Below are 26,766 nucleotides of genomic sequence, written 5' to 3'. Positions count from 1 at the left end.
TATGCTGAGAATGAGATCCACATGTCGATTAGAAATGCTACAAATCCTGAGAGCATTACGCTGCTCTTTTGGGCCTTTGGCACTTGCTCCACGCACCCTACACCTTCGGAATTATTCCATATCAACAGTTTATAAAAATCCATGTCAAGGTCCTTGGAACGTTGCCATAGATAACCAATACGATAGTAAGCTAACATTTCGCCAAACTAAAAACTGACTGCAAGCAGTAGTGTCAGCAAAAGGAATTATGCATCTAGTAATGGAGTAGCCACTGGGTATTTGTTAGATGAGACCATGAAATCAGAATTAAAAATAAAGGTTAATGATCCTGTGACTGTCATTGTTACCCTATAATAAACAAAAATTTAATACTTTAGCCACTGATTACCTTTGAACTGTGTATCAGGAGGGTGAGCTAAGAAGTCATTCTACTTTAACGTAAGCACAGTCACAGTAGAAAATACTGTCAATTTCCCATATTGTTTGCTCTCTTTCAAATTCATTAATTTATTATTTAATTTAAATATTAGTTTCATAACAACTGACATGTTACAAGTCACCTGCATAATTTCTGTACTGAAGAGTATGTAATGAACTTGCATAGTAAATGAATGCTGCAAACAAAATCATCATAATTCAAAAGATTATGTTTCAAACTGCTGACTTAGTCCAGACAAGTCCAAACATGAATGGAAAAGGGGAAAGGAAGTAATGTGAACACTACTATCAGAATATAATTTACAATAACATGATGCCGCTACTGCTTTACTTAATTATATCCCAGCTAATATTATAATATTCTGAACTGATGAGACTCGGAGAAGATAACATAGGAAAAGGGACAAGCCATGTTCACAGACTATTGACAACCATGATTGCTAGCCTGAGAACATTACCTGACTCCATGAGAACAAAACGTGACTACAGAAAATAAGAAAGAAACACACTACTTATTATTTTTATTGTCATATATACAGTAAAAGGTGCAATTCACATCAACAAACAATTTACAGCTTCAAGCATACTGGTGGGTTATTCTCTGGTTATGCTGAGGAGACATCCATTTTTTCTTCTTCTGTAACAAAAAAAAAAGATACATAACTACTTGTATGAGAAAAAAAGCACTATAGAGAATATACATGTTTAGCAAAGACCAAAATGACTTACACCAGGTGCCAGTCACAGAGTTATTCATCAACAGTGTATATGAGATTGTAATAAGAGGAACACTTACTTTTACAATAATGTATGGAGAAGTTATAATTTAAACTCCTGGATATACATGAAGACACCTTTCTGCAATAACACATTGTACAAGAAATTCAACATGTGAATTTCACATGAAAGTCTCAAAAACAGTGATTACCACATGGAAAAAAACTATGCCTAAAAGACCATAGTTGCTGTATAGGCTACCACCCGGTTGGCTGCACTTTAAAACACGCATACCGGCAGTCATGCTGCCATGTTTTCTACAGGCACCACCTCAGCACAAGTGTACTACCACGAATACTTACGTCGCTGCCAGTGATATGCAAGCATCTCCTCTCCACAGCTCCAGCGGCAGATCTACTTTAGTTCAAACATTCAATCATTGTCAAAATTATTTAATTGGATAGATAAAAAACCTATTCACCAAGCAGTCGCAGAACACACACATAAACGACTGTTGTGATTTACAAGCATTCGGAGCCCCTGGCTCCCTTTTCAAGCAGAAGGATTGAAGGGGAAAGAAGACTGGTGAAGGAAAAGGACTGGAGAGATCTAGCAAAAGGGGTTGATTTCGAGGAGATCACCACGAACCACAGGTCATGGGAGACTTATCATACCGGATGAGAGAGATTCCTTCTCATCCCGTACGCTAAGTCTACTCTGACCTGCAGTTCTGGGTGACTTACCCAAAACCTACCCCTTTTCCTAGACTTCTCCAAGTCCTTTTCCTTCACCCTTCTTCCTTCCCCTTCAACCCTTCTGCCTGAAGAAGGACTCACTCGTTCTGAAAGCTTGCCAGTCACGTAAGTCTTTTACGTGTGTGTTCTGACGCCACTTGGTGAGTAGATTCTTTATCTATCCAATTAAATAATTAGTTCAAACATTGATGCAGGGAGCCCTATTTTCTGTTTTTGCTATTTCATAACATTTACACACTTTAGCAATACCAGGGAAGGAAAGTTGCTACTCACTATATAGCGGAGATGCTGTGTCGCGATAGGCACAACAGAAAGACTCACACAATTATAGCTTTCGGCCATTAAAGCCTTTGTCAGTGTGGTTTCTTCAGTTCTCTAAGACTGCAGACATGTGCAAGTTGCATTTACGTGTGTGTGTGTGTGTGTGTGTGTGTGTGTGTGTGTGTGTGTGTGTGTGTGTGTGTGTGTGTACTGCTGACAAAGGCCTTAATGGCCAAAAGCTACAACTGTGTGAATCTTTTTGTTGTGTCTATCGCTACTTTGCATCTCCGCTATTTGGTGAATAGCAACTTTCCTTCTCTGGTATTGTTACATTCCATCCTGGATTTTCCATTGTTTGCATTCACTTACAGACTTTCCTAGCTGTCGGGGCTCGTCATCAATGGAATAGTCATCACACTGAAGACTGACTGAATTCTACACCTTTGCATCTGTATGCATTTCAACATTCAAATCTACTGTTAGCAACTGACACTTCAACTATACAAAACAAAGTTGTGTATTACTTTTACTATTTGATATTAGACGTAGAATAATTAAATATCTTATTAAATATTAATATCTTGTTATATATTAATTAGAATAATTAAATATCTCAATTGTCTGTCCATAAACCACATCTGTTCCTCGCTCCAGTTTCCACTAAAAAACCAAAAAGTGTGCCAGGGAAGTTACAGGAATAGTAAGAAATGATCAGCGGAACACAAATAATTTCTTCTAACATTTGGAGTCACAGTAATTGGAAACCTGCAATGATGGAACAGTGCCACTAGCAGCACCTTAGGGATGAAATGGCACTGTTGATGCGATTTTACTTTCATAAGATGTCAGTCGAGACTGCTGTACCCTCAACAAACACGAAACAAAAACTTTCCTCACAGAAGTTTAGCAAAGTCTGCGCACAGACAACTGAGCCACATGTAACAAGCCAATATTCCTTTTCATTATCAATCATAGCTTTACATGCCCACATTCGTGTCAGATTTTAGGTAGTTTCTCAAGGTAAAAAAAACTGGGTTGTACTTTTGGAGTAGAGGGCTGTGGAATGGTAACAGGGAAGGACAATGACTAACAAAGATTGAGGCCAGGAGAGTTACGGGAACGTAGGATATATTGCAGGGAGGGTTCCCACCTGTGCAATTCAGAAAAGCTCATGTTAGTAGGAAGATCCAGATGGCACAGGCTGTGAAGCACTCATTAAAGTGAAGAATGTTATGCTGGGCAGGATGATAAGTTGCTGATAATAGACTGAAGGTGCTGGTCTACTAGAGCAGAGATTCTCTAAGTGGAAGCACAGTAACTGGTCATAATGGCGTGTCCTGGGTGGTTGGGTTTATGGACTTGAGGAGGTGTGTAGAAGGTAGGAGTGCAAAGAAAGAAGGCTTCTGGGATGGGCCTAAAGCATTTGAGGAGATACTGGGGATTCTGCTAGATTTCTGGAATAGGGCCACTGTAGCAAGGTTTGTAGTTGGACGAATCTGACAGCTGGTGGACTACTCCTGCCACACTTCGTGCAGTTCAAAATAGTGGTTGACCCTTTGTCAGCAAGTAGGATGAGGTCAGGATTAGGTTTCAGGTGGTGGACTACGGTTCTTTCTGTAGATGTAAGGTTAACTTACATGCTCATGGATTTGGGGAATTTTAATTAAGCAAGGTTTGAAGGTACAAATTCTGGAAAGTTAACTGGGGATGATTTGGGTGTGGATAATAGGTGGAAGGAGTGAACTGAATCCAGTAGGTTTCAATGTTGGTCACAGATGGACTAAGGTGGAGTTGGTGGCAAAAAAGTGTTTCCACTGTAGGGACCTGGCAAGATAGAGAAGGTGTTTGGTTAAAGTCCAGTATGGACTAAATTGGGAGTGGGGCAAAAAGTAAGACCTTTGGAGAGAACTGATACTTCTGTGGGGCTAAGACTTTTGAAGCAAAGGTTCATGGTCATGTTTCAGGTCTGTTTACGCTCTGGATTCTGTGTGGGAGTGGGAGGAATTTTTGAGGGTTCAGTAAATGTAGTAGAACCACAAGGAAGGGTTTGTCAGCTATGAGGAGATGTGGGGGAGGTTTGGAGGCTGTTGCAGAGGTGGTGGATAGTGGTAGTCCAAGGCGAGAGCAGGATGTGAACAGGTTGTGGAGAGCTTTTTGAGGTGGTGATGTGCATGCTGCTCTAGTTACTGGATGGCGAGAGTTTCTATGTGTGAGATGAAATCCAGAAATTGCAGGTGGCGCAGCAAGCGAATTTTAAAGATGGAGAGCAGGTACTGCAAGGTGGTTTTGGCCAGATACACGCAATTTTGCTGGATTATATTGATGAGGGTTAAGGACTGGTGGAATCTCGTGGTTTTGCTGGATTACGTTTATGACGGTTAAGGACTGGTGGAATTTGAACAGGTGGAGGTCATCGTAGAAGGAGGGGTTGCAGCTGGAGATTGGTAATTTGATGGTAAGGTCATTTGTGGGGATGCCATGAGCCAAGAAACAATACACAAACAGCATTTGGGACTGGATTCTGGCTAGGGATAAGGAAACTCTTCTGTATTGGCACAGGTAGAAGGAGCAAGGATTCACAGTGGAGGACAAAAATGCGTAAAAAATTGTAAATAATGGGAAAACGTGTAAAAGAATCTGTAAAATACGCCAAAATATATGGGAAAAATCACAAAGAGGACAGAATGGATAAAGTATGGAGAAAAGTGATGAAACCTAAAGGAGAAGGCCCATAGGAAAAGGCGATAATAAACTGAAATTAATGAGAAAACACAATGAGATCAAGGATGAAAATAAATAAGAAGATTATAATGTGGATTGAAGTTCAGTGGGTGGATTGGTATGAAGAAGGGGGACAGCAGGTATGTCTACATCAAATGAGATTAGAGAGAGTAGAAAGAAGGGGGGAGGGGTGTACAAGTTTGTGGGGCACAGGAAGGAATTGAAAACAACACATGAAAATACGCGACAGTGATATGAGAAGAGAGATTGATCTGATAGTATGGGATTAACTACATCAGTGGGTGTAATGTAGGACTGGAGATGATGCACTAATATCAATCAGCGAGGTGTGTGATGCAGTTTGGAAGGTAACCGTAGAAAATCGGAAAGAGCAACAAAAGGATGGGTACCGAGTACAGTAGTGTTAGAAAATAATAACAAAGGAAAACAGCACTGGGTTACACAGTGGAAGGAAAGCTGCCAGGCAAAATCAAACAATGGAAAATGCAGGATGGAATACTAACAATGTTACGGAAATGATATATTGCAACAGAGAGGTTGAGTCAAGACAGACACAACAAAAAGACTACTACACATGTAAGCTTTCAGCAAGAAGACTACCTTCTGCAATAGACAAAATACCCACACACACACACACACACACACACACACAGATCTCTTACACCACCGCTGTCTATCTGCTGACACCAGACTGTAATCAACTGTGCATGATGGAAGAAGCAATATGGGTGGTGGGTTAAAGAGAAGGCTGGGATAGGGAGGAAGAGAAAGAGCAGGGTACCTGTGGGTGGTAGTAAAGTGCTGTTTGTGGGAGCATACAAAATGAGGTGGAGAGAGGGTAGGGCAGCTAGATGCAGTTGGGAAGCTAGACTGAGGGAGTGGGGTGAGGAATTGGAGGGGGGAGGAGCAGAAAAGGAGAAAAGTAAACAGACTGTAGGTTGCACTTATGGAATAGAAGGCTGTGAAGTGGGAACAGGGAAGGGATAGGTGCGTGAAGAACAATGACAAACAAAAGTTGAGGCAAAGAAGGTTATGGGAACGTAGTATACATTGCAGAAAGAGTTCCCACCTGCACAGTTCCAAAAAGCTGGTGGTGTTAGAAAGGATCCAGATGGCACAGGCTGTGAAGCAGTCACTGAAATGGAGGATGTTTTGTTGGATATTGCTCAGCAACTGAGTGGCCCTACTGTTTCTTGGCCACATTTCGTCAGTGGCCATTCATGTGGACAGTCAGTTTGCTGGTAGTTATGCTCACGTAGATCAAAGCACAGTGGTTGCTGCTTAGCTTTTAGATCACAGGACTGATTTTGTAGGTAGTCCTGCCTTTGATAGGACAGGTCATGCTTGTGACTGGAGTGGATTATGTAATCACAGGAGGATGTATGGGGCTAGTCTTGCAATGTCTATTAAAGGGATATGAGCCATGAGGCAAGAGATTGGGAGCAGGAGTTGTTTAGGGATGGATGAGGATACTGTGTACATTCGGTGGGTGGTAGAATATCACTATGGGAGGATGTGGAGGATAGTGGGTAGGACATTCCTCATTTCAGTGTACGACGAGAGGTAGTCTAAACACTGGCAGAGAATGCAAGTCAGCTGCTCCAGTCCTCAGTGGTACTGAGTCATGGGGGGAATGCTCCTCTGTGAACAAACGGTGGGATTGTGGGAGGTTGACAATGATGGGAAGGTAAGGAGTGGGAGATCGTTTCTGTACAATGTTGGGAGAGTAATTACGGTCTGTGAAGGCCTCTGTCTGTGAGACCCACGGTATATCTCAAAAAGGACTGCTTGACACTACAGATGTGATGGCCATGGGTGGCTAAGCTGTACAGAAGAGACTTCTTGGTATGGAATGGGTGGCTGCTGTCTGAGTTGGGATACTGGTGGCAGTCATTAGGTTTCGTATGGATGGAGGTACTGTTACAGCCATCTTTGAGGTGGAGGTCAACTTTGAGGAAAGTGGCTTGTTGGATTGAGGAGCACCAGGTGAAGCAAATGGAGGAGATGTTGAGGCTCTGGAGGAATGTGGGTAGGGTATCCTCACCCTAAATCCAAATCACGAAGATGTCATCAACGAATCTGAACCATTTGAGAGCTTTGAGATCCTGGGTAGTTAGGAAGAATTCCTCTAGATGACCCACGAATGGGATGGCATAGGATGGTGCCATGCCCTCTGCCATACCCCGTATTTGTTTGTAGGTGATGCCTTCAAAGGCGAAGTAACTGTGGGTGGTGATGTAGTTGGTCCCGGTGGCCAGGAACGAGGTTGTAGGTTTGGAAATTGTTGGGAGTTGGGAAAGGTAGTGTTCAATAGCAGCTAGATCAGGGGTATTTGGGGATGTTGGTGTAAAGGAAGGTGGCGTCAATAGTGACGAGCATGTGCTAAAGGAACAGGAACTATGCAGAATTAGTGAAACGAATGGGTTGGTATCTTTTATACAGGAAGGGAGATTGTAGGTAACAGACTAAAGGTGTTGGTCCGACGACAGCAGAGATTCTCTCAGTACGGGCACAGTAACTGGTTGCAATGGGATGTCCTGGAGGGTTTGGTTTATGGACTTCAGGAAGCATGATGAAGTTAAGAGTTCAGGGAGTGGAAGGGGTGAGTAGAGAAATGGACTCTGGGGAGAGTTCTGGGGTGGGCCTAAGGATTTGAAAAGAGGCTGTAGGCTGTAGATCCTTCTGGAATGGAATCATTGTGGCATGATTTATAGGGGGACGAATCTGACAGATGACTAAGTGCTTCTGCAGGGTAATCCTTGCAAACAACAGAGGGGGAGCCTTTGTTAGCAGATAGATTTTTAACGTCCTGCCGATATCACCCTATCAGTAGCACCAGGTAGCATCCTGTAAAACCACCTTTTGCCCAGCATAATAGAGGTACAGAAGCTAAACATGGCATGGGCTTAACAAGTGGTTGGAAGACATCTGGAGAAATACTGAGCCATTATTCTTCTATAGCTGTCCATAATTGTGAAAGTGTTGTCAGTGCACAATTTTGTGCACTAACTGACCTCTCAATTATGTACCATAAATGTTCAATTTGATTCATGTTGGGCTATCTGGATAGCCAAATTATATGCCTGAATGTCCAGAATGTTCTGCAAGCCAACTGTGAACAATTGTGGTTCACTGACATGGCGCACTGTCATTTATAAAAATTAAATCCACATTTGTATGGGAACATTAAGTCCATGAATGGCTGCAAATATCTCCAAGTAATTGAGCATAACCATTTCCCATCAATGACTGATTCAGTTGGATCAGACGACAGAGTCCATTTCATGTAAACAAAGCCTACACCATTATGGAGCCACCACTAGCTTGCACAGTCCTTTGTTGACAACTTGGATCTGTAACTCTGTGGTGTCTGCACCACACTCGAACCCATCTGCCCTTACCAATTGAAATCACTACTCGTCTGACCAGGCCACAGTTTTCCAATCGTCTAGGGTCCAACTGATATAGTCACGAGCCTATGGGTGGCACAACAGCTGATGATTTGCTGTTAGCAAAGGCATTCACGTTAGTCATCTGCTGCCATAGCCCATTAATGCCAAATTTTACCACACTGTTTTAACCGATACATTCATTGTATGTCCCACATTGACTTCTGCAGTTATTTCATGCATTATTGCTTATCTGTCAGTGGCCACTGCGTTGTTTATGGTGAGAGGAAATGTCTGAAATATGATAGTCTCTGTAAACTCTTGACACTGTGACTCTCTGAATACTGAATTCCCTTACAATTTCCGAAATGTAATGTCCCTTGCATCTAGCTCCATCTACTATTCAACAACATTGATACATTAGCGAAGGTGTGTTTGTCCATACACTAATTCAACCACAGTTGAATTAAGGTCTTCTCTGAAAGTTGTAGGAAGGTCTAGTAAGACAACAGGTAGGCTACTAGTCCAATACTCTATGGCATCTGAGTACTGACAAGAGTGTGGTAGGCACAGGTTTCAATTCATAGGTGTCACGCAATGTGGAAAGTGCTTTAAAGAGGTGTGACTGACTATTGGCCCTGATCGGTAATGACGTGGTGGGGAACACCAAAACATGGAATCCACTTACAAAAGGAGGTCATGGCTACAGTTGCATCTTTCATTGGGTACCCTTCAAGCCAACAAGAGAAACAGTCAATCACTATTGGGCAGTACTGACATCTTTTTGACAGCAGTGAGGATCCAATAATGTCAGTGCGGATACGTTCAAATTGTTGGATCGATAGGCTGAAGGTACCAATGGGACTGTATGTGTCAAGTTATTTTATTGCAGGGCCAAGCGTTGCACTGGCAGACAAATGCCTTGCAATCCTTCTCGATATTTGATCAAAGAAATCACTTTTTCACTAGTCGTACAGTAGCACGTACTCCTGGAAAAGAGGGGTGGCGTTGAGAGGACATTGCCTACGGCAGAAATTGGCTGTAACAGTTGCGCTTGTGGCATTGATACATTGCAGAATAGTACTGCACTCCAGAACGATATACGAATTCGTAAGACTTGAAAGCCTGTTGGAGTTTAGAGGAATGACTTCAGTTCATTGAACCCCGAGTATCGGCAAGTGCTATGATGTCGAGTTCTTTTTCAATAGTGTCCATGTGAGGTAGCGCATTTGAAGGCCTATTCTGCTCACCATCAACTTGTCGAACATCCACTGTAAACTGCGCAATGTAGTCTAGTCTAAGTGCCACAGCTCACACTGTGATGCCTCACCTGGCTTCTGACAGAAGACAAAGACAAGTGGCTTATAGTCTGAATTGCAAATATCTGAATTCAAGGTTGTGCCTAAACTTTTCGACTGAGGCATACACTGCATCAAGTTGACGATCATAGGTGCCAGTCATGTTGTAAATGATGATGTAATACAGCTCTGATGATATTTGATGCATTCACTATAATTGTGAGAGGACCATCAGGAAGAGGATGAACTAACAATGTGGCTTCTAAATTAGCAACTTTCACTCTGGCAAAGTATACTTTCTTTTTGTCAGACCACTGCAGCATGTCTCCAGGTTTAAGCAAGCCTTTTAGCATTTCATTGAAAGGCTCTGCCAATAATGCACAACTGCTCCCAAAAAGTTGACAAAAATTTGTGGAGCCCAAGAAATGGTGTAATTCATGTACCAGGTGGTTATAATTACTGTACAAATACCAAACTTGGTAGCATTAATGCCCAGAGTAATGGTGCAAGATTTCCATGCGTCGCAGCAGCAACAACCAGGTCCAACTATGGCCACCAGGTGCTGTGATCAGTCACTGTCATTCATAGGCTAACACACCGGAGCAGTCGCAGTGAACTTGTTGACGTGTCAACGTGAGCTTGGACGAAAGGAGCAAGGCATTATTGGTGAAACTCTTATTATCTAAACAATAGTAATGCTGCAGCTGCACTTCAAGACTATTATGGGCTGAAAGGACTATGGAAGGGTCTTCTTTCTCCACCTGTTATGCTGAGCATGAAGAAGTTCGAATCAATTGGAGAACTGGGTGTCGCTCCAGCATGAGGCCGATGACTAGTTGCACCACAGGCAGTGGATGAAATCGCTGTTGCTGTGGCAGACAACGCTGCGTGCAATTCCCAATCGTCAGGCAGTGCAGTTGCTGTGTCACGACAGTTGAACATCCCATGGTTCACTGTACGGAAGGTCCTTCAAACCATTCTGAAATGATATCCATGTAAGAGCCAGTAGTTTGCACCACAGGACGCATGACATGACTTCGAACTAGATTTTCCCGCAAGGATTAAAGTTGACGAGCGCTGACCCTGGACCATCCTATGGACAGGTGAAGCTCATTTTACTCTGATGGGTGAAGTGAATTGTCGAGTGCACGGATCGTCACCTCCTGTCACTATGCATGAAGTTCCTCTGTACGGCGAACATGTCACCTACAGAGCTACATTCATCATTGGCCCATTCTTTTCTGAACAGGTTGGCACTCCAGGACCAAAGACGTGCAGTGTGACTGGCCAGCGTTACTGCAATGTGCTTTGCCAGCATGTCATACCCACTCTACATGAGAGAGAGAGAAATTGAATTCAACTGTTTTCATGCAAGATGGGGGACCATCGCACATCGCTCGTGAAGTTAATCTGCTTCGCTGAAACACATTTGGAAACGAATGAATTATCAGCCGATTGTTTCCAAATGCTTGGCCGGCATGATCACCTGACCTCACTCCCTGTGTTGTGGGGCTACCTGAAGGTCAGGGTTTCCCCACGGGAACATTCACACGTGCTGATCTGAAGCGCAGCACATCATGAAAGGGTAACCAACATACCTAAGGACATGCTTCGTTCTGCTGTGCAGAATGCTATCCTGTGCTTTCAGACTCTTCTGAACACTGATGGGCGCCATATTAACCCCCTCTTTTTCAACAATAATGGTACCGTTATGTAATCGTATGATGTACCGTAGCATCACATAAAAAGTGTTTCAATTGAATTGATTCTGCATTGTTTCTCTTCCTCATGTCCTTGACATTAATGCTACCAAGTTTGGTTCTTGTACCATAAATAGTTTCCGTGTTATAATGTGTCAAAATAGGAAAAGTTTAATTATAACCACCCAGTATTTTAGTGGACTGTGGAAACTGAGAAAGAGTTTCCACTTTCTCTTGAGATGGTAGGATTCATTCTCAATTGGTAAGGTACACTAAGAATTTTACTTCAGTCATTCCAAAGACACTTTTTTTTAAGTTAATCATGAAGCTATGTTCTAGAGGACAATTGCTGTAGATGTGATACACTGTATTCATCATAAGAATAAACCTGATGTAAACGTTACACCATATATTCTTCCACATCTGCTTGAATCACATTGGATTTCGTTTCACATGGAGCAGAAGCCAAGCTGTGTCCAGTACAGTCAAGTACGATCATAAGGACATTTTCTATACTGCGTTATACGCACACAGACTGAGCGATAATACGGGACAACAGCTCTACCAGCACATTTAACTTCGACAGCACTGACCAGCCAGCTGGTCCAAATCATCTGCAACCATGTGAGAAGTTGCAGTTGAAACGTGAAAAAAAACTTCAAATGTCATTTAATTTTTAATGAGAATGAAAAGTCTGGCAAAACACCAGCACTATCGCACACTTCTTAGGTGACCAGACAGAAAGCATAAAATGCTCTCGTTCTCACCTAATATAGTTTTCTAATTACAAAGAAGTGTGGTGAAAATTCTTAACATAAACAGTATGATTTTTGTGAGCAAGCTGCGTGTGATGCAGAAGCATACTGCAGGGATCTCACCATATGGTTGAATACTGTAGCCACTGACAGAATCTACAAAGCCATCCAGGCACTGCGTTATCTCATCATCTTTTACAATATGCCATTCTATATCCCACCAGTGTTTGGCAGTGACATGTGATAAAGATGCGTGCATTAGTTCCAGTTTCTACAACACCTATCACTCTGGTTCATCAGGGACTACATGTGTGGTATAAAACAATGAACATAGTCCAAGTAAAGAGTATTGGGTTTTTCCTTTTTGTCCTAAAAATTTAACTTTTATGTTTTCTTAATTTAAGCAATCTTCATTAACAAACTTGCAAAAAATATCAATAACTAAGAATTTATATGTGAAATGAAAACTGGAATTTCACATGTACATGTAATTAGAAACAAGAAGACATGCATTATTCATTAAAAAAAATAATGGATTTTACAAATATGACATGTAGGTATATTTAAAAAGAAAAAAAAAAAAAAAAAGAGAAAGAAAGAAAGAAAGACCGAGGCGGAACTTGAACCAGCAATTCATGAGCTGCAACAGATTACCAACCTACCATGCTACCGATTCCACTATACATCCTCTGGGTACTTGTATCTTAAATGAATCAAATATAGTCCGTAGAAAACTTCAAAGCCGATTTTTTTTTTTTCTGTAAATTTGTGAAATCATTAAGCACAGCCTATTTCTCAGCACTTTTTAACCGTGTTTCACATGCGTTTTACTACGTAGCTAGAAGCAGCTCAGCCATTTACGTACTGCGTGTTAGTGTGACAATCAGAGTACAACAGAGACTGTGACTGTACACAATTTTTTAAATAAAAGCTACATAGCTAAAGCATGATTCAGAAAAATGTTGATCGCAGTTAAGACATTAGAATACCTTAAAGTTTCATTGAACATAACTTAGTAATACAATATCTGATGTATCAAAGTCGGACCTACCTCCAAGAGTATAACACCACCGGTGTACGTATGCTATTGCTCCAGAACCTCATCGTGTTTGTGTTTGTTTACATCAGGTTTTTTCTTGTGATGAACGGACTATAACTGCTTTGCCTTGTTTGACAACATTAGACACAACAAAACTAAATCTGTAGTTACTTCATTGACAATGTACTGGAAGTCAGGGAGTCATTGCACAGTCGAAATGGCATCTGCAGAAGTCCAAATGGAGAGCAAACAGCAGTTTTGGGTATATCGGCTGACACAGTGGGTATATGATTAAAAGCACAGACAATGTCTATAAGGCAGAAAACTGTTTTTCCATGAATGTGCATAGCCAATGCTTCAATATATGGCACAGGGTAGTGAGCATGTATCGTTCTCGCATTAAGCTTGTTTCCCACTTGGTAAGTCTTGGAATCTTTGTTTTTAATATATTTTTCCCATGTGAAAGATTCTTTCTATTTTATGGACAATATGGAGTGTTTTACTGGTGCTACAGTAGCAGACAGGCACGTTACTTCAGGGAACTGGTGAAAACATATAATCAAATGGCAATTCAGCAATGATCATTTTGATGCCTGAATAGTTTGCATGGCATAGGTGTCCACGACTAGACAACTGTGTAGTGTCAAGCATATGTCTATGGTTAAGGTCTGTGAGGAGGCTGCAAGACAAAAATTTGCTCCTACTATTGAGCATAACATGTTGGAAAGAATGAATCTCCTTATGAATGTGTGTTAAGATGGAAGTTTAGATTTAAGGTGACACAATGGAGTTCCACACACAGAGTACAACTGACTGGCTGTCAATATTTCATTGTGGAAGATGAGAAGAAGAATACACAGACATCAGAGCCTGGATCAATGAGGAATTGTAGCTTCAGAGAGCTCTCTTTTATGCATAGATAGTCCATTTTGAAATCAGCTGCGATCACATCTGACTTCGAGGGATATTTTCCTTACCTAAGGATGGTCAACATCACCTAGCTGCAGTTCCAAATTTTCTGTGATATCAGCAGACATTCTGCGTGGTGGACAAACATTTGTTTCTGCTTGACAATTATTGCTGTCATGATACTCGTGTGGAGTGTCAGATTTGTACGGCCATGACTTGGTAGCTAGTTCAGTTACTTGTGCTAGCAGTGTTTCAAGAGGGCAAGGCACACTGTCCAGTGGATATGGTAGTGGCACCAGTGGATGGATACATCTTGACTAGAATGAGATTTTCACTCTGCAGCGGAGTGTGTGCTGATATGAAACTTCCTGGCAGATTAAAACTGTGTGCCCGACCGAGACTCGAACTCGGGACCTTTGCCTTTCGCGGGCAAGTGCTCTACCAACTGAGCTACCGAAGCACGACTCACGCCCGGTACTCACAGCTTTACTTCTGCCAGTACCTCGTCTCCTACCTTCCAAACTTTACAGAAGCTCTCCTGCGAGACATGCAGAACAGAGTTCGAGTCTCGGACAGGCACACAGTTTTAATCTGCCAGGAAGTTTCATATCGGCGCACACTCCGCTGCACAGTGAAAATCTCATTCTGGAAACATCCCCCAGGCTGTGGCTAAGCCATGTCTCCGCAATATCCTTTCTTTCAGGAGTGCTAGTTCTGCATGTCTCGCAGGAGAGCTTCTGTAAAGTTTGGAAGGTAGGAGACGAGGTACTGGCAGAAGTAAAGCTGTGAGTACCGGGCGTGAGTCGTGCTTCGGTAGCTCAGTTGGTAGAGCACTTGCCCGCGATAGGCAAAGGTCCCGAGTTCGAGTCTCGGTCGGACACACAGTTTTAATCTGCCAGGAAGTTTCACATCTTGACTACTCATTCAGCAACTGTGAGAATTTTTCTTTGCACCCACAGGAAAGTGTAGCAATCATATATTCCATTACCTACAGTCATTTTCTGCGCTACCTGCCAGCACACAAAGTAGTTGGGATGGTGTATCAGGGTGTATACGCGGACAAGGAAAAAAAAATCCCGGATTTCCCAGTTAAAAATACACTTTCTCGTGGGTGGAAACATAGTTTTTCCCTGTTAATTGACAGTACATTCTCTCTTGGAACTGTGTAACTTATCAATCCTTTGAATGGTTGTGGTTTTATACATGGGCGTAGAATTACCTGGCGCTTCAGAAAACAAAACTAAGAGGAAAAAACACCTTTTGGAAAGATGTTTGATGTGCAGTAATATATACACTGCATATATTCATATTACGAAAGTATAAACTCTAATTCCACCAAATACCACATGTTACTTTCCGAAGAATTGAAATCGAGATTGCGATGTGTATTTGTAAGCCAGTAATAGCTCAAGTTACGTGATCTCGCCAGCCGATGACAGCGGATATTCAGAGCATAGGACACATGGTGTAGTCAGCCAATAGCAACATCACTGTTAAGTAGAGCGAACACACAAACAGGAAAAGTTAATGGTTTAAATTTATATATATAATGTTGATACAATAAAAACTAAACTTTCACATATAATATTGGTCTTTTATGGACGTATTACATTTTAAGATATATCACACAAATGTGCCAGTAAACTTTTTAATAACGACAAAAGTGTGACGATCTGAACTATAAATTCTTATAATGGCTCATCATCAAAGAGCTGATTTTTAAATGGGTCCCAGATTCCCAGTGAAGTAGGCATTGCCCTGATATTAAGCTTTTCCATGTGGTTTTGGGATGTAAATTTCCTTGGGTACCAGTACTTTGTTATCTCATGTCTGGTTCTTTGTTATGGCATAATGCCATACGTGCTAGAAGATGAAAACGTACACTTGAAATGCACTGCACAGTTGAAACTAGCCAACAGTTTGGAATTAAACCCTTTGTTTCAAATATATTGACTGCCTCAGCGGAAAAGATTAATGAAAGCAAATTTCTTCAGCAAATCGATAAAAAATAACTTCATTGTTCTGCATGGCAATTAATGCTTGACTGTCAGAAAGGGGGAAATAAAATAAATCTGAAACTAATAAAGTATTTTAGCCTTCCGTAATTATGTGAATGTATTTTAGTTCACGATAGCTCCTGGCCAAAGAAATCAATTTTGTTTTCATTGGACGTGAGTGCAGTAGACAAAGAGGAAACAGCAAAATCACTAAATGTAAACACGGGTCACGTGGAGACTACCCGCTTCCCTATTGTAACTTCCCTGTTGTGCATCAGACCCATATCTACGATATTTCCGAACCGGGCAATAGTAGATAGTGGCATCCTTCTATCGCATGTCACTGTATTTCGGTCTGTGGAATTGAAAGGTGTATATTTTGTACAGGATGCCATCACAATATATTCAGGACAATGGAAATTAAAATGTTCTATGGTGCCTCTCCTGCTTCTAGTCAGCCAGTTTGACATCTTGCCCCTCTTTTTTTTAAAAAATCAGAAAATTTGCACTCTTTATTCCCGATTAGCTAACAACTTGCTGCTTTACGTGACAAAATTAAGTATAGGATAAATAAAACAACAAAGAGAAGAGACGAGCAAGACAGTGCACATTTCTTCAATCCTAGCTCCTATAATTTTTTTCTCTCTATCTTGCTTTCTTTTCTGCAAAAGGATCTGTTACCTCATCAAAGTTGGTGAAACATTTTGCTACATGAAAAATCGAAATGATTTTGTCTAATACTGAAAAAGCTGTAATTACAAATAGGCCCAAGACTGGTGTGGCTTCTCGACCTGATTACCGGTATTTTGTCACTGTCTGCGATATAAAACAAAATAGGCCTTTATAATACTGCAGTAATATTAACACACACCAAATAAACGAGACTGTTTTGGCAGAAATGGTCATTTTTATAACACAGCAGAATATAATTCATAAAGTACCAATATCAAATTAGGCCTACTACAAACAAAAAGCTTTATATTAGGAAGTAGTTTTACACTTCATTCATACGCTCCAGTTTCTCAAGCATAAGATTTAAAAGTAGTAGTGCGAAATTTTGATATAAATTTGGAATTGTCATTCTTTGATAATTTAAGTGATTTCACCGTTTCTTCTCCTTCCTCGTTCTAACAAACAATGTTGTCCTCACTAATTCTGTATCTATTCCTGCCAATGTAAAAGCTTATTCGCCAGTTAACTTCACAAACTCTGCCAGAATCACCAGCTTAGTTATCCCGCGATTATTCTCTGGTTAGGCATTGTTATGTGTTCGTACAACCTGTTTTCGGTGCTACTTCCAGAACAGACCTTAAAGCGGCTGCTAGCCGGAGACTGTACAACTGGCAATTGCTGGTATAGCGAACTGGCCAAAAATTTTCTGTCAAAATTTCATTTTCTTAGATACACCGAGAAGATAATACGTAATCTTTCTTACCTGTTATTCCTGTTAGTTGTTTATTTGCACTCTGGTAGCCTGAGTCTATGGATTTCACTGGTAATCATAACAACGCTCATCATCGCAAACCCAATCAACCACATAATCAGACAGTGGTTGTCTTTCTTTCATTCGGCTATACTCTGATCAGCTCGTATAGCCCCTTTTTGTCTGCAGGAAAGTTTATTTCTAGATGTGAAGAGGATTCCACAGACAGAAGAGACATCACGTACACTATGCACGCATTCACAAATCAACTTATGATTCATTCAGCAATCAACTTAGAATGTGTTCAACGATGTTCAAAAACCAACTCTGACACATTTCAAAGTTATACGAATAACCGACAGACCAACGTGCACTGGATGCTAGGCGCTTTGTGAAACAAGGTTTTTCCCTCAAGCATATGAATTCTAGCAGTTGTTTTGATGGTGTAATGTATTATATACAACTTCACATTACTCTTAGTCTGAGAAATGGATAACAGAGAATACATGCATTTACTTTGCGAACAAACAATTCACTTTTTTGGGAAGCAAGTAGTGAAGAAGTTATCAACATATGCCCACAGTACAAAGAGGTATAGAATGAGATGGTTTTCTATATGGAGAAATATAAAGCATGTTAAACATGCAGGTAACACAAATGTAAGGGCCGTTTGTGAGACTAAACTAACGTCAGTGTCTCAAGAAGATGAAGGTTTTTATACAAGGTAATGAAACTTCCAAGTTTAAACAATAAGGAAGATAAAAAATAAATAAATAGAACAACATTGTTTCTAATAAAAGCAAAAAGTGTGTAGTCACATTAACCAGTGTGTGAACAGTGATTGCATATGTAAGCAAGTGTAGACAGCAAGGAAAACACAGTAACATTCTGTCCCTGATCGGTGTGGTGTAGTTTGTAATTGTAATTTGGTTTTCATATGAGGGAACAGTCGAGTTTTAAAAATGAGTTAAAATTTATTTTTGGGTTACATTCAAATCACCAACCTGTGGATATCATCATATAAAATTCGACAGTCAACCACACTAATAACTAAGCTATTGAATAATTTATGTGCAATTGGGTAGAACAACAATTTTCATTAACTGTTTAGTTTCGTTGAATGACACTATCCTTCCTGGCAACAGTGGGAAAACATATTTCGGAGGTAAATTAATATTAACTTCACAGTGCAAACATTTTTAATCAAGTTAGTGAACTTGTGCATTGACGGGGTGGCAATTTGCTGGTCATTCTCTGGAACACTTAAAAATGACTTTTCAGGAGTTTTGACAGATTTATCTGTACAGCATAGTACTACACACCATATGGAACTCTTTTTCCAAAACATAAATTCCAAAACAAGACAGCACTGTGAATTAGCATTACGACAGTAGGACCAGCTAGCTTAGCCAATGTCATCATAGGCATCACATGACTCAAATGGAGTGTATCAGTGGGCTCTCAAAGCATTTGAAATTCTTTTCACTTATTATAAACAAATATTTAAATTCAAGAGGAAAACAGCATGTTAGGAGCACAAAGTGACATAATTAACCATTTAAGACAGTTTCCTGAAAATCAATATCCTATTCAACAATTTCAGACTCAAAGAATAGTGTATGTCCAGCCATTTATGAGACCACTGATAGGATTTACACACTGAAACTTGCAAAAATGTCATCTAGCTGAAGTTTATAGAGACATGCTCAGATACAGGAGTTGACGGTGTAAAGAACTGGCTGCAAAATTATAATATTTGCTATGGTTTGACTTCTAATGACAATTATCATTTATTCACCTACAGTAACAGCAGCAACGATGGCTTAGCGAATGAAGATAGAGTTAAATCTGAAGACATAACATTAACAGGCAACAACATAGTTATACAAAATAACTACTTGAAACACTAGGCAGCAACATCATCTACTGAACTTAAAAATCAAATGCCCGCATGATTTTGCAGCACATAAATTGTATGCAAATCTGGATCAAAACAAATTTACTGATTATTTCAAAGTGTAAAATGCATGTAAAAAATGCACAATTTGTGTCACATAAAAATAAATATAATATGTATAACCAGTCATATTTTCCCTGACTTTTCAGCTTACCCAGATTTTTTATAACCTGGATGACCTACAGTCTCACCTCGTCTGGATAAATGAGATTTTAGGAAGAGTCACTTGAGAATATTTCCTACTGTTTACTATTAAACAAAAAATAATGAAAAGAATAAGATTTTCGAAATTCTGGATGCAAAAATAAATATTACAAACAGACACTTACCCATCTCATTAAACATAAATTCATCCTGATATTCCTTTAGGAACTGTGCAGATCTATTTTCATCAAAGAAGAGGGAGTACACTTTTTTCACATCTTCAATGCCAACCTGTATTAAAGTAAGTAAGTAAGTAAATAAATAAAAATAAGCTTTAAGCTTTGCAATTTGCATATCCCTCTCTCTCATCAATTTGTGTGTGTGGGCACACATACATCAGAGAGAGAGAGAGAGAGAGAGAGAGAGAGAGAGAGAGAGAGAGAGAGAGAGAGAGAGACTAAAATAAGCTCTGCAACTTTTACATAGACCATTATTGCCACGAATGGTTCCTGGCCTGACAACCAGTACAATCAACAATTTGGGCTGTTCTGAAAGAGCAACTTTGCTATTATTTAGCACACAAAATTATTAACACATTTTCGTATAACATAAAATAGGGAGTTACTGTATTCAGACACATACCTCAGTGCTCTTCCGACGACGAGCAACAAGGCTGGCAGTAGTGATGAGCTGAATCGCATATCGCAATGATGTCTCCAGTGCAATTCTTGTCAAAACTGTCAGAGCATCATCTGTCATTTCACAGTCCTCTTCTTCACACCTTAAATTAGCGATGAGAAAAATGTCATTCACCTAGGAACTTCACGAAGTATTATAAGAGAATTAAATATCAATATTTTGTGCTCTACAGAAACAAAAGGAAACATCTGATGAAGCTCACATATTGAATTATTGTAGTAACCAATTTAAGTGAAATTTCATTGTATTTATTAAATGTAACAAAGTCACACAGGAATTTAGAAACTGAAAACTGCAATTAACAATTAAGATAAACATTTGACAATAGTCACCAATGCACCAAACATGAAGGAAGCTAAAAAGCAGTGACTGTTAAAAAGATTTTGGAAGTGAAGTCTTCATCTGAGGGCTAACAGCATGAGCAGCAAGTAACATAAAATTCAGCATAGTAACAATCCTATACACAAAGATATGAAATTACCAGGGGATTTTTCTAGCATGCTATAGCAGTACAAGGAAAATGAAATAAATGATATTATAAATGAAAATTGAGAATAAACCTGAGAGCTCTGCAGGAGGATTTATAAGTGAAATAAAGAGTGAGAAGGGAATAGGAAAAATCATAGGTCTACAAAACGATAAATAAATTACTGATTAACAGGTGTGGATAGTGAGGTCTCCTGGGACTGGAACCATGTAAGAGAGCTGCAAGACTGATGACTGAATGAGTGCTGTACAGTAAAGTAACCTTGTAATTCCATACACAGGTGTCATATTAAGAAAAGCAGAGCTACCGTCCATGCAGTTCTGAGAATGTCGAATCTCACTTTTTGGGCTTTTTCAATGCCCTGTTGAATATTTAAAGCACACTTGCACAGTCTCAGAATTTTTAATGAATATATCATCATCTAATTTTGTAGGTATGAAGGTTATTTGGGGAGCGAGGTCTGATTTCTTATTAAACTGTTTTATTTCATACTTTACATGTTTCTCTATTTTTCTACATAGTTTCCCTACATGTTTACACATGTCATAAAAATCTACAAGCCTTTGCACCCCTTAAGTCACATATGTCTGCCATCTGTGAGAATAACCAGACCTTAACTGCATCTCTCACGTCATCAGTTGCAAAGCACTTGCTGCTGAGAAACTCCTTCAGGTAGTGAAACACACGAAAATTGCTTGACGCCAAGCCTGAATTATATGGTAGGTGAACTATCTGTTCCCATCCAAAACATCTGATCAGATTTTGGATGTGGATGGCAGAACGTGGTCTGGCATTGTCATGCAGCAACAAAACTCCAGATGTCAGGAATCAATGATGCTTATTCTGTATTGCACGTCGAGTCAGTGTAGCGCAATAAACGGCTGCATTTATTGTTGTCCCTTGCTGCATAAACTTGCCTAACAATACTCCAAGTCTATCCCAAAACACGGTTACCGTAACCCTACGTATCGAGACTGTCTGCTTGGCCTCTACTTTGACTAGTGAAATCATGTGACATCATTCCATTGAACGGCGCTTAAACTCTGGGGTCATGTGAGAAGCCCCTGTGACAATGTTCTCTAAAAATTGATCATCTTCCTCATGATAATGGTAAAAAATCAATAACACAAACCATTCTTTCCATTTTGTGTTTTTCAGTAACCAGCCTGGAAAAACAATGTGCACATAATTTGCAAAATTGCTACTTTTCAGAATTTTGTGCAATGTTGTTCTACCCACATTCGGAAATTCATGCCAACGCTAAATCTGAAGCTATGAATCACCAGTCTATAAACTTTTTTGTCCAAGACTTTGACGAAATCATCTGAGATCACCGACCGTCGGCCCAAATACAGTTCATCATGGAGATTTTCCTGCATTTCCTTGAAAGCTATCACTCACTCACACACTTGGCTGTCACTCATCACACCGAGTCCCTACAACTCGCTTATCTGTCTATGAATTTAAGCTGCTGCAACATTCCTTGCCACCAAAAACCAAATCACTGACCTTATTTCACAGTCAGTAAGTTGATCAATTGTTTTAAATATTTTGAACTCACTGTAAACAGCACACTGCGACAATATCAATGCAAATCAAGCCATTTGAAGAGCAAGGCATGCCAGCAGTCGGTGCACATGCCCATTTCAATGTCTGCGGGACATTCCATTAGCTAAAGAGCCTCAGACCCTACTTTCTAATTAACCTTGTACTGCATAACGGAAATGAAATAGGTGATAGTGAGATACGAGATTGCGCTGTGATAGGAAACCAGTGGTCGGAAATGCATACTTACTATGTTATAGACACACACAGCATACACTGCATAACAGCAATGTAGCTCATGGTAATTGCTCAAAGTGATGATGCAGTTTCGATGCAAGCATGGAAATGACACATTAAGTTCTCCAGCACTCTCTCAAAGACCCTTTGTGTCTGTTGTACCAGGAGACACGCAGCTTGGATGCTAGCAAGCAGATCTTTGTCCATTTCTATGGGGGTTTCATACAACGTCTTCACCTAATCCCAGAGGAAAAAATCCAGAGGTGCGAGATTCTGCGATTATGCTCGCCACGGGTGAGTCCTCCTTTCCAGTTCGACGATGAGAGCATGTGTTGTTCTGGTGCTCACAGACATTAACATTGAAGTGCATTTGTGCACCTTCATGTTGTAACCACATCCTTTCGCATACAACACGTAGTACATCTCCAAGAACTGTAGCAGCACATCTCACAGGAACACTGTACCAGTCAAATGAGGAGGCAGCAAACACAGTCCTATTAGGTGATCTTGGGCAATGCATGACCATACACTGTCAGAAAATAGTTCCTGATGGCCACCAATGTTGTTGGTATAGGCATTGTCCTCACTCCAGACATGGCTGTTGCAGCTGTTGAAAACACGATCACAGGTGAATGAGGTCTCATCTGTGAACTGTACAAAATTCAGCACTACAGGACTGTGGTGAATAATCAATTGATAGAAGTAAAGGTAAGGCTCAAGCTCTGTTGGTTCCAGAGCTTGCACACATTCTTTATGATAGGGATGTAATACCTGTTCCAACAGAACTTGCCACTCTGTATCCTTCAAAGTCTGCATTTCACTGCAAGTTGATGGACACTTATTGCTGGGTAGTTGGCCACGTGATCCAACAACATCTCCTCCAAGTCTGGTTAGTTAGTTAGTTATATTACTTGTTCCATGGATCATGAACACGATTCTTTCGTAATGATGTGGAACGTGTCAAAGTACACAAGATTCATTTATCCCAAATAATCATTGTTAGTCTTCTATACGGTACAATTGTTAATGCTTACTGTATTTCTTTGGCCTATGTCTAAAAATTCATCTATGGAGTAGAAGGAGTTGTCATTGAGGAATTCCCTTAACTTACTTTTGAATGCCGATTGGTTGTCTGTCAGACTTTTGATATTGTTTGGCAATTGACCAAAAATCTTTGTGGCAGTATAATTCACCCCCTCTTGTGCCAATGTCAAATTCAATGAACGGTAGTGAAGGTCACCCTGTCTCCTAGTATTGTAGCTGTGGACTGTGCTATTAATTCTGAAGTGATCTGGGTTACTAACAACAATTTCATTAGGCTGTATATATATTGTGAAGCTACTGGCAATATCCCTAATTCTTTAAATAACTGTCTACAGGATGATCTTGGATGAGCCCCAGACATTATTCTGATAACACGTTTTTGTGCAATAAATACCTTCTTTCTTAGTGATGAATTGCCCCAAAAGATGATTCCGTAAGAAAGCAATGAATGAAAATATGCATGGTAAGCTAACTTACTGATGTGCTTGTATCCAAAATTTGCAATGACACTAATAGCATAGGTAGCTGAGCTCAATCGTTTGTCTGGTGTTCGGATATGTCTTTGGTGGGAAACTAGGATGACATACTGTGGCATGAATGACTCCATCTTTCATGAGTTGGTATCCCAAGAGATAAACTTCTTCCAATTAGAATGACACCTGTTGGGAATGCTTTCTCTGTATGTTTTACAAATATTTCATCCTGCCACCCCATACGTTAAATGCATGTGCCAACTCTCATGCCGAATAACGTTCTATCTTTGACTATGCATCATGTACTGTACACAGTAATACACACTTGGACACATCAGAAGCCGTTTGAAGCAAAGGACACCTGACACCAGGGGTAGTGTTATATATGCAGCTCAGTTTAATACACTGGTGCAGTGCAAGGGGTCATCTCATGACACATGTGCTGTAAGTTAAGTCTTGTACAACATGTCTGTTTCGTGGTCATGGGTGTAAGCTGTTTATCACCCGCTGCCTGTTCCAGTGTACAACAGACACCCAGGATTTTTGGGCGAGTGTGGCAGAACTGCATGCACCATTGAAATACACGCATTCAGAATGGCGTCATTGCTTTGAGCAATTACTATGTGCTACATTGTTGTTATGCGGCAAACACTGTATGTGCCCCGAATATACTAAATATGCATTTCTGACTATTGGTTCCCTGTCTCTATAGAATCAGTTATGGGTCCACCATCACCTGTTTCAATTTGACCCAAAAGGTTTGAGACACCCTGTATATTTGAAAGTACACATGGCCAGATGCTTCAACAAGAAGTTCAATTCACTCACAGAGGAATATGTACAAATACGCATTTGGTCGCATTTAGTCCCAATGTTTAATTTTTTCTTAAAAATGTAATGTAGTGTGCCTTTTTTAAAACAATGAAGCTTCGTTCTCACATAAGGACTTGTTTATTCTAGCGAACTTAAATTGAATGCCACGGGCAGAACAGTTTTTCCTCAGTCTCATAGCTATCAGTCCTGTGTGATAAAAGCTTTGAAGTTATTGCAGTGTTGGTACTTTTTTGATTGTTCATAATATTGCTTAACGACGTTAACAACAAATGCGATATTGCCGTGTTTGGAGGGAACTACAGCCTTTATGAAATACATGAAACGTATTCATCATTGTGAATAGAAACACTATCACTTGTGTAACAAAATGACGACAATGAAAATTTGTGCTGGACTGGGGCTTGAACACAGACTTCCTGCTTATTGACACACATTTTCAATGTCGTCATTACATTATACAGCTGATGGGTGTCCATATTCACAATTTGAACACATTTCATATTAACGCTACCCGATCACAACTGCCCATGGAGGCATTTTCTGTGGTCGAGGTGAAAGTATACACTACAGTGAACTAGAACATGACTGTGCCTAGCCACTTGACTGTGCTAGCTCCTGCAACAGACAGATCTACAGTTCACTTTGTCAGTAATACGTGTTATTCCAAAATAGTCATTTATGCGAGTGGATAGCCCATTGTAGGTTAACACACAATGCAATATAAGTTTTCTTGTCTGAGAAAGTAATGCCTGTGCTAAACTGCTGTAAACAGAACACAGTAAACCAAAAAATCACCGCTTTGTCGTCAAGATAGTTGCGTCACAGGGCAATATCCCATACAGAGGTGGGTTACAAAGTAACTTATTCCAAATATGTAGTGACAATTGAAAATCCATGGTATACTGGGGCTTGAAATTTCTGTCAGTTGAAGAAGCAGTAGAAGTCCAACAAGCAAGCAGTTTATTCTGCAGATTGTTCTTTTCTCTTATGTGCCACTGCTCATCCCTCACTAACAGATGACAATCTACTCTCACAGAATTCATAAAGACAACTCTTTCTCATGCTGATGCTGCACATTTCCTGGCAACCACTTGTACTCTCCCACATCTTCTAATATGAGATTTACCTGACAGAATGACATATCCTTCCTTAGATTTGGGGACATGGAAGAATAAGAGATATATGATATTCTGTTGGTTACATTTATTGAATGAAGAGACACAAACGCATCACTTGCCCGAGCAGATATATGTATCTCTTACCCTTGCACGTCATTTTAACTGCAACACTAAGAGCAAGAAGCAATCACAGCACAGTAAAGCCGCCACAAACTTCCTTATTGCTTCCAAGAAGGAAAAGGGAAGAGAGGAAGTGTATATACTTAAATTGTAGCATACAAGCCAGTGTGAGTATTTTTGTATAAATGAGGAAATTTCTGTGCAATAGTAAGTTTTCTGATATTTCATACTAAAATTTCCAAATTTTTGTGTAACATCTTGCTATATCAACGAAAATGTTTTCTTTGGGATTAATGTTGCCAAGAGGGAAAGCAGTTTGTTTACAAAGTAGCTCTGCAAAGTAAGCTATCCATATACGAATTGGTCTGTACTGGAAGGGCCTATATCCAGTTCAATGGCTTTTGAACAATTACAAAAAATAAGAGTGTGTAATCCATTATAGTGTGTCTTAACTATGTGTAACACTAGCTGATGTTCAAACATTAGCCTAGAGTGGGTGATGAAACATTAATACTGGTCGGAGATCCTAAAAATTTTGACTTGGACACTTTCAGTATGGATAAATTCATATAATGTAAACTTCATAAATACTGACTAAAGAATAAGAAATGTGGTGTAGGAGTAAGTAAGGAGAAGGGGTAAAGCAGAAGAGAAAAGTGTCTCTGTGCTGCCAGTTAGGTGTGCT

General features: G+C 40.1%; 1 protein-coding gene across 1 annotated transcript in view; it reads right to left on the bottom strand.

The window, feature by feature from the left end:
• Nucleotides 1-931: 931 nt before the first annotated feature.
• The window catches only part of LOC126284384 (ruvB-like 2), a 108,534-nt gene continuing 82,699 nt past the window's right edge, over nt 932-26,766 (bottom strand). Inside the window, exons 9-11 of the mRNA XM_049983270.1 lie at nt 20,167-20,305; nt 19,710-19,815; nt 932-1,075 (exon numbers count right to left, since the gene is read on the bottom strand). Coding sequence (XP_049839227.1) covers nt 1,044-1,075; nt 19,710-19,815; nt 20,167-20,305 — 277 coding nt within the window. The 3' untranslated portion in view covers nt 932-1,043. The remainder of the gene's footprint in view (nt 1,076-19,709; nt 19,816-20,166; nt 20,306-26,766) is intronic.

The sequence above is a fragment of the Schistocerca gregaria genome, chromosome 8, assembly GCF_023897955.1.
Source record: "Schistocerca gregaria isolate iqSchGreg1 chromosome 8, iqSchGreg1.2, whole genome shotgun sequence".
NCBI classification, from domain to species: Eukaryota; Metazoa; Arthropoda; class Insecta; order Orthoptera; family Acrididae; genus Schistocerca; species Schistocerca gregaria.
Note: the sequence above shows the minus strand (reverse complement) of the source record. Positions and strands in the feature narration are given on the sequence as shown.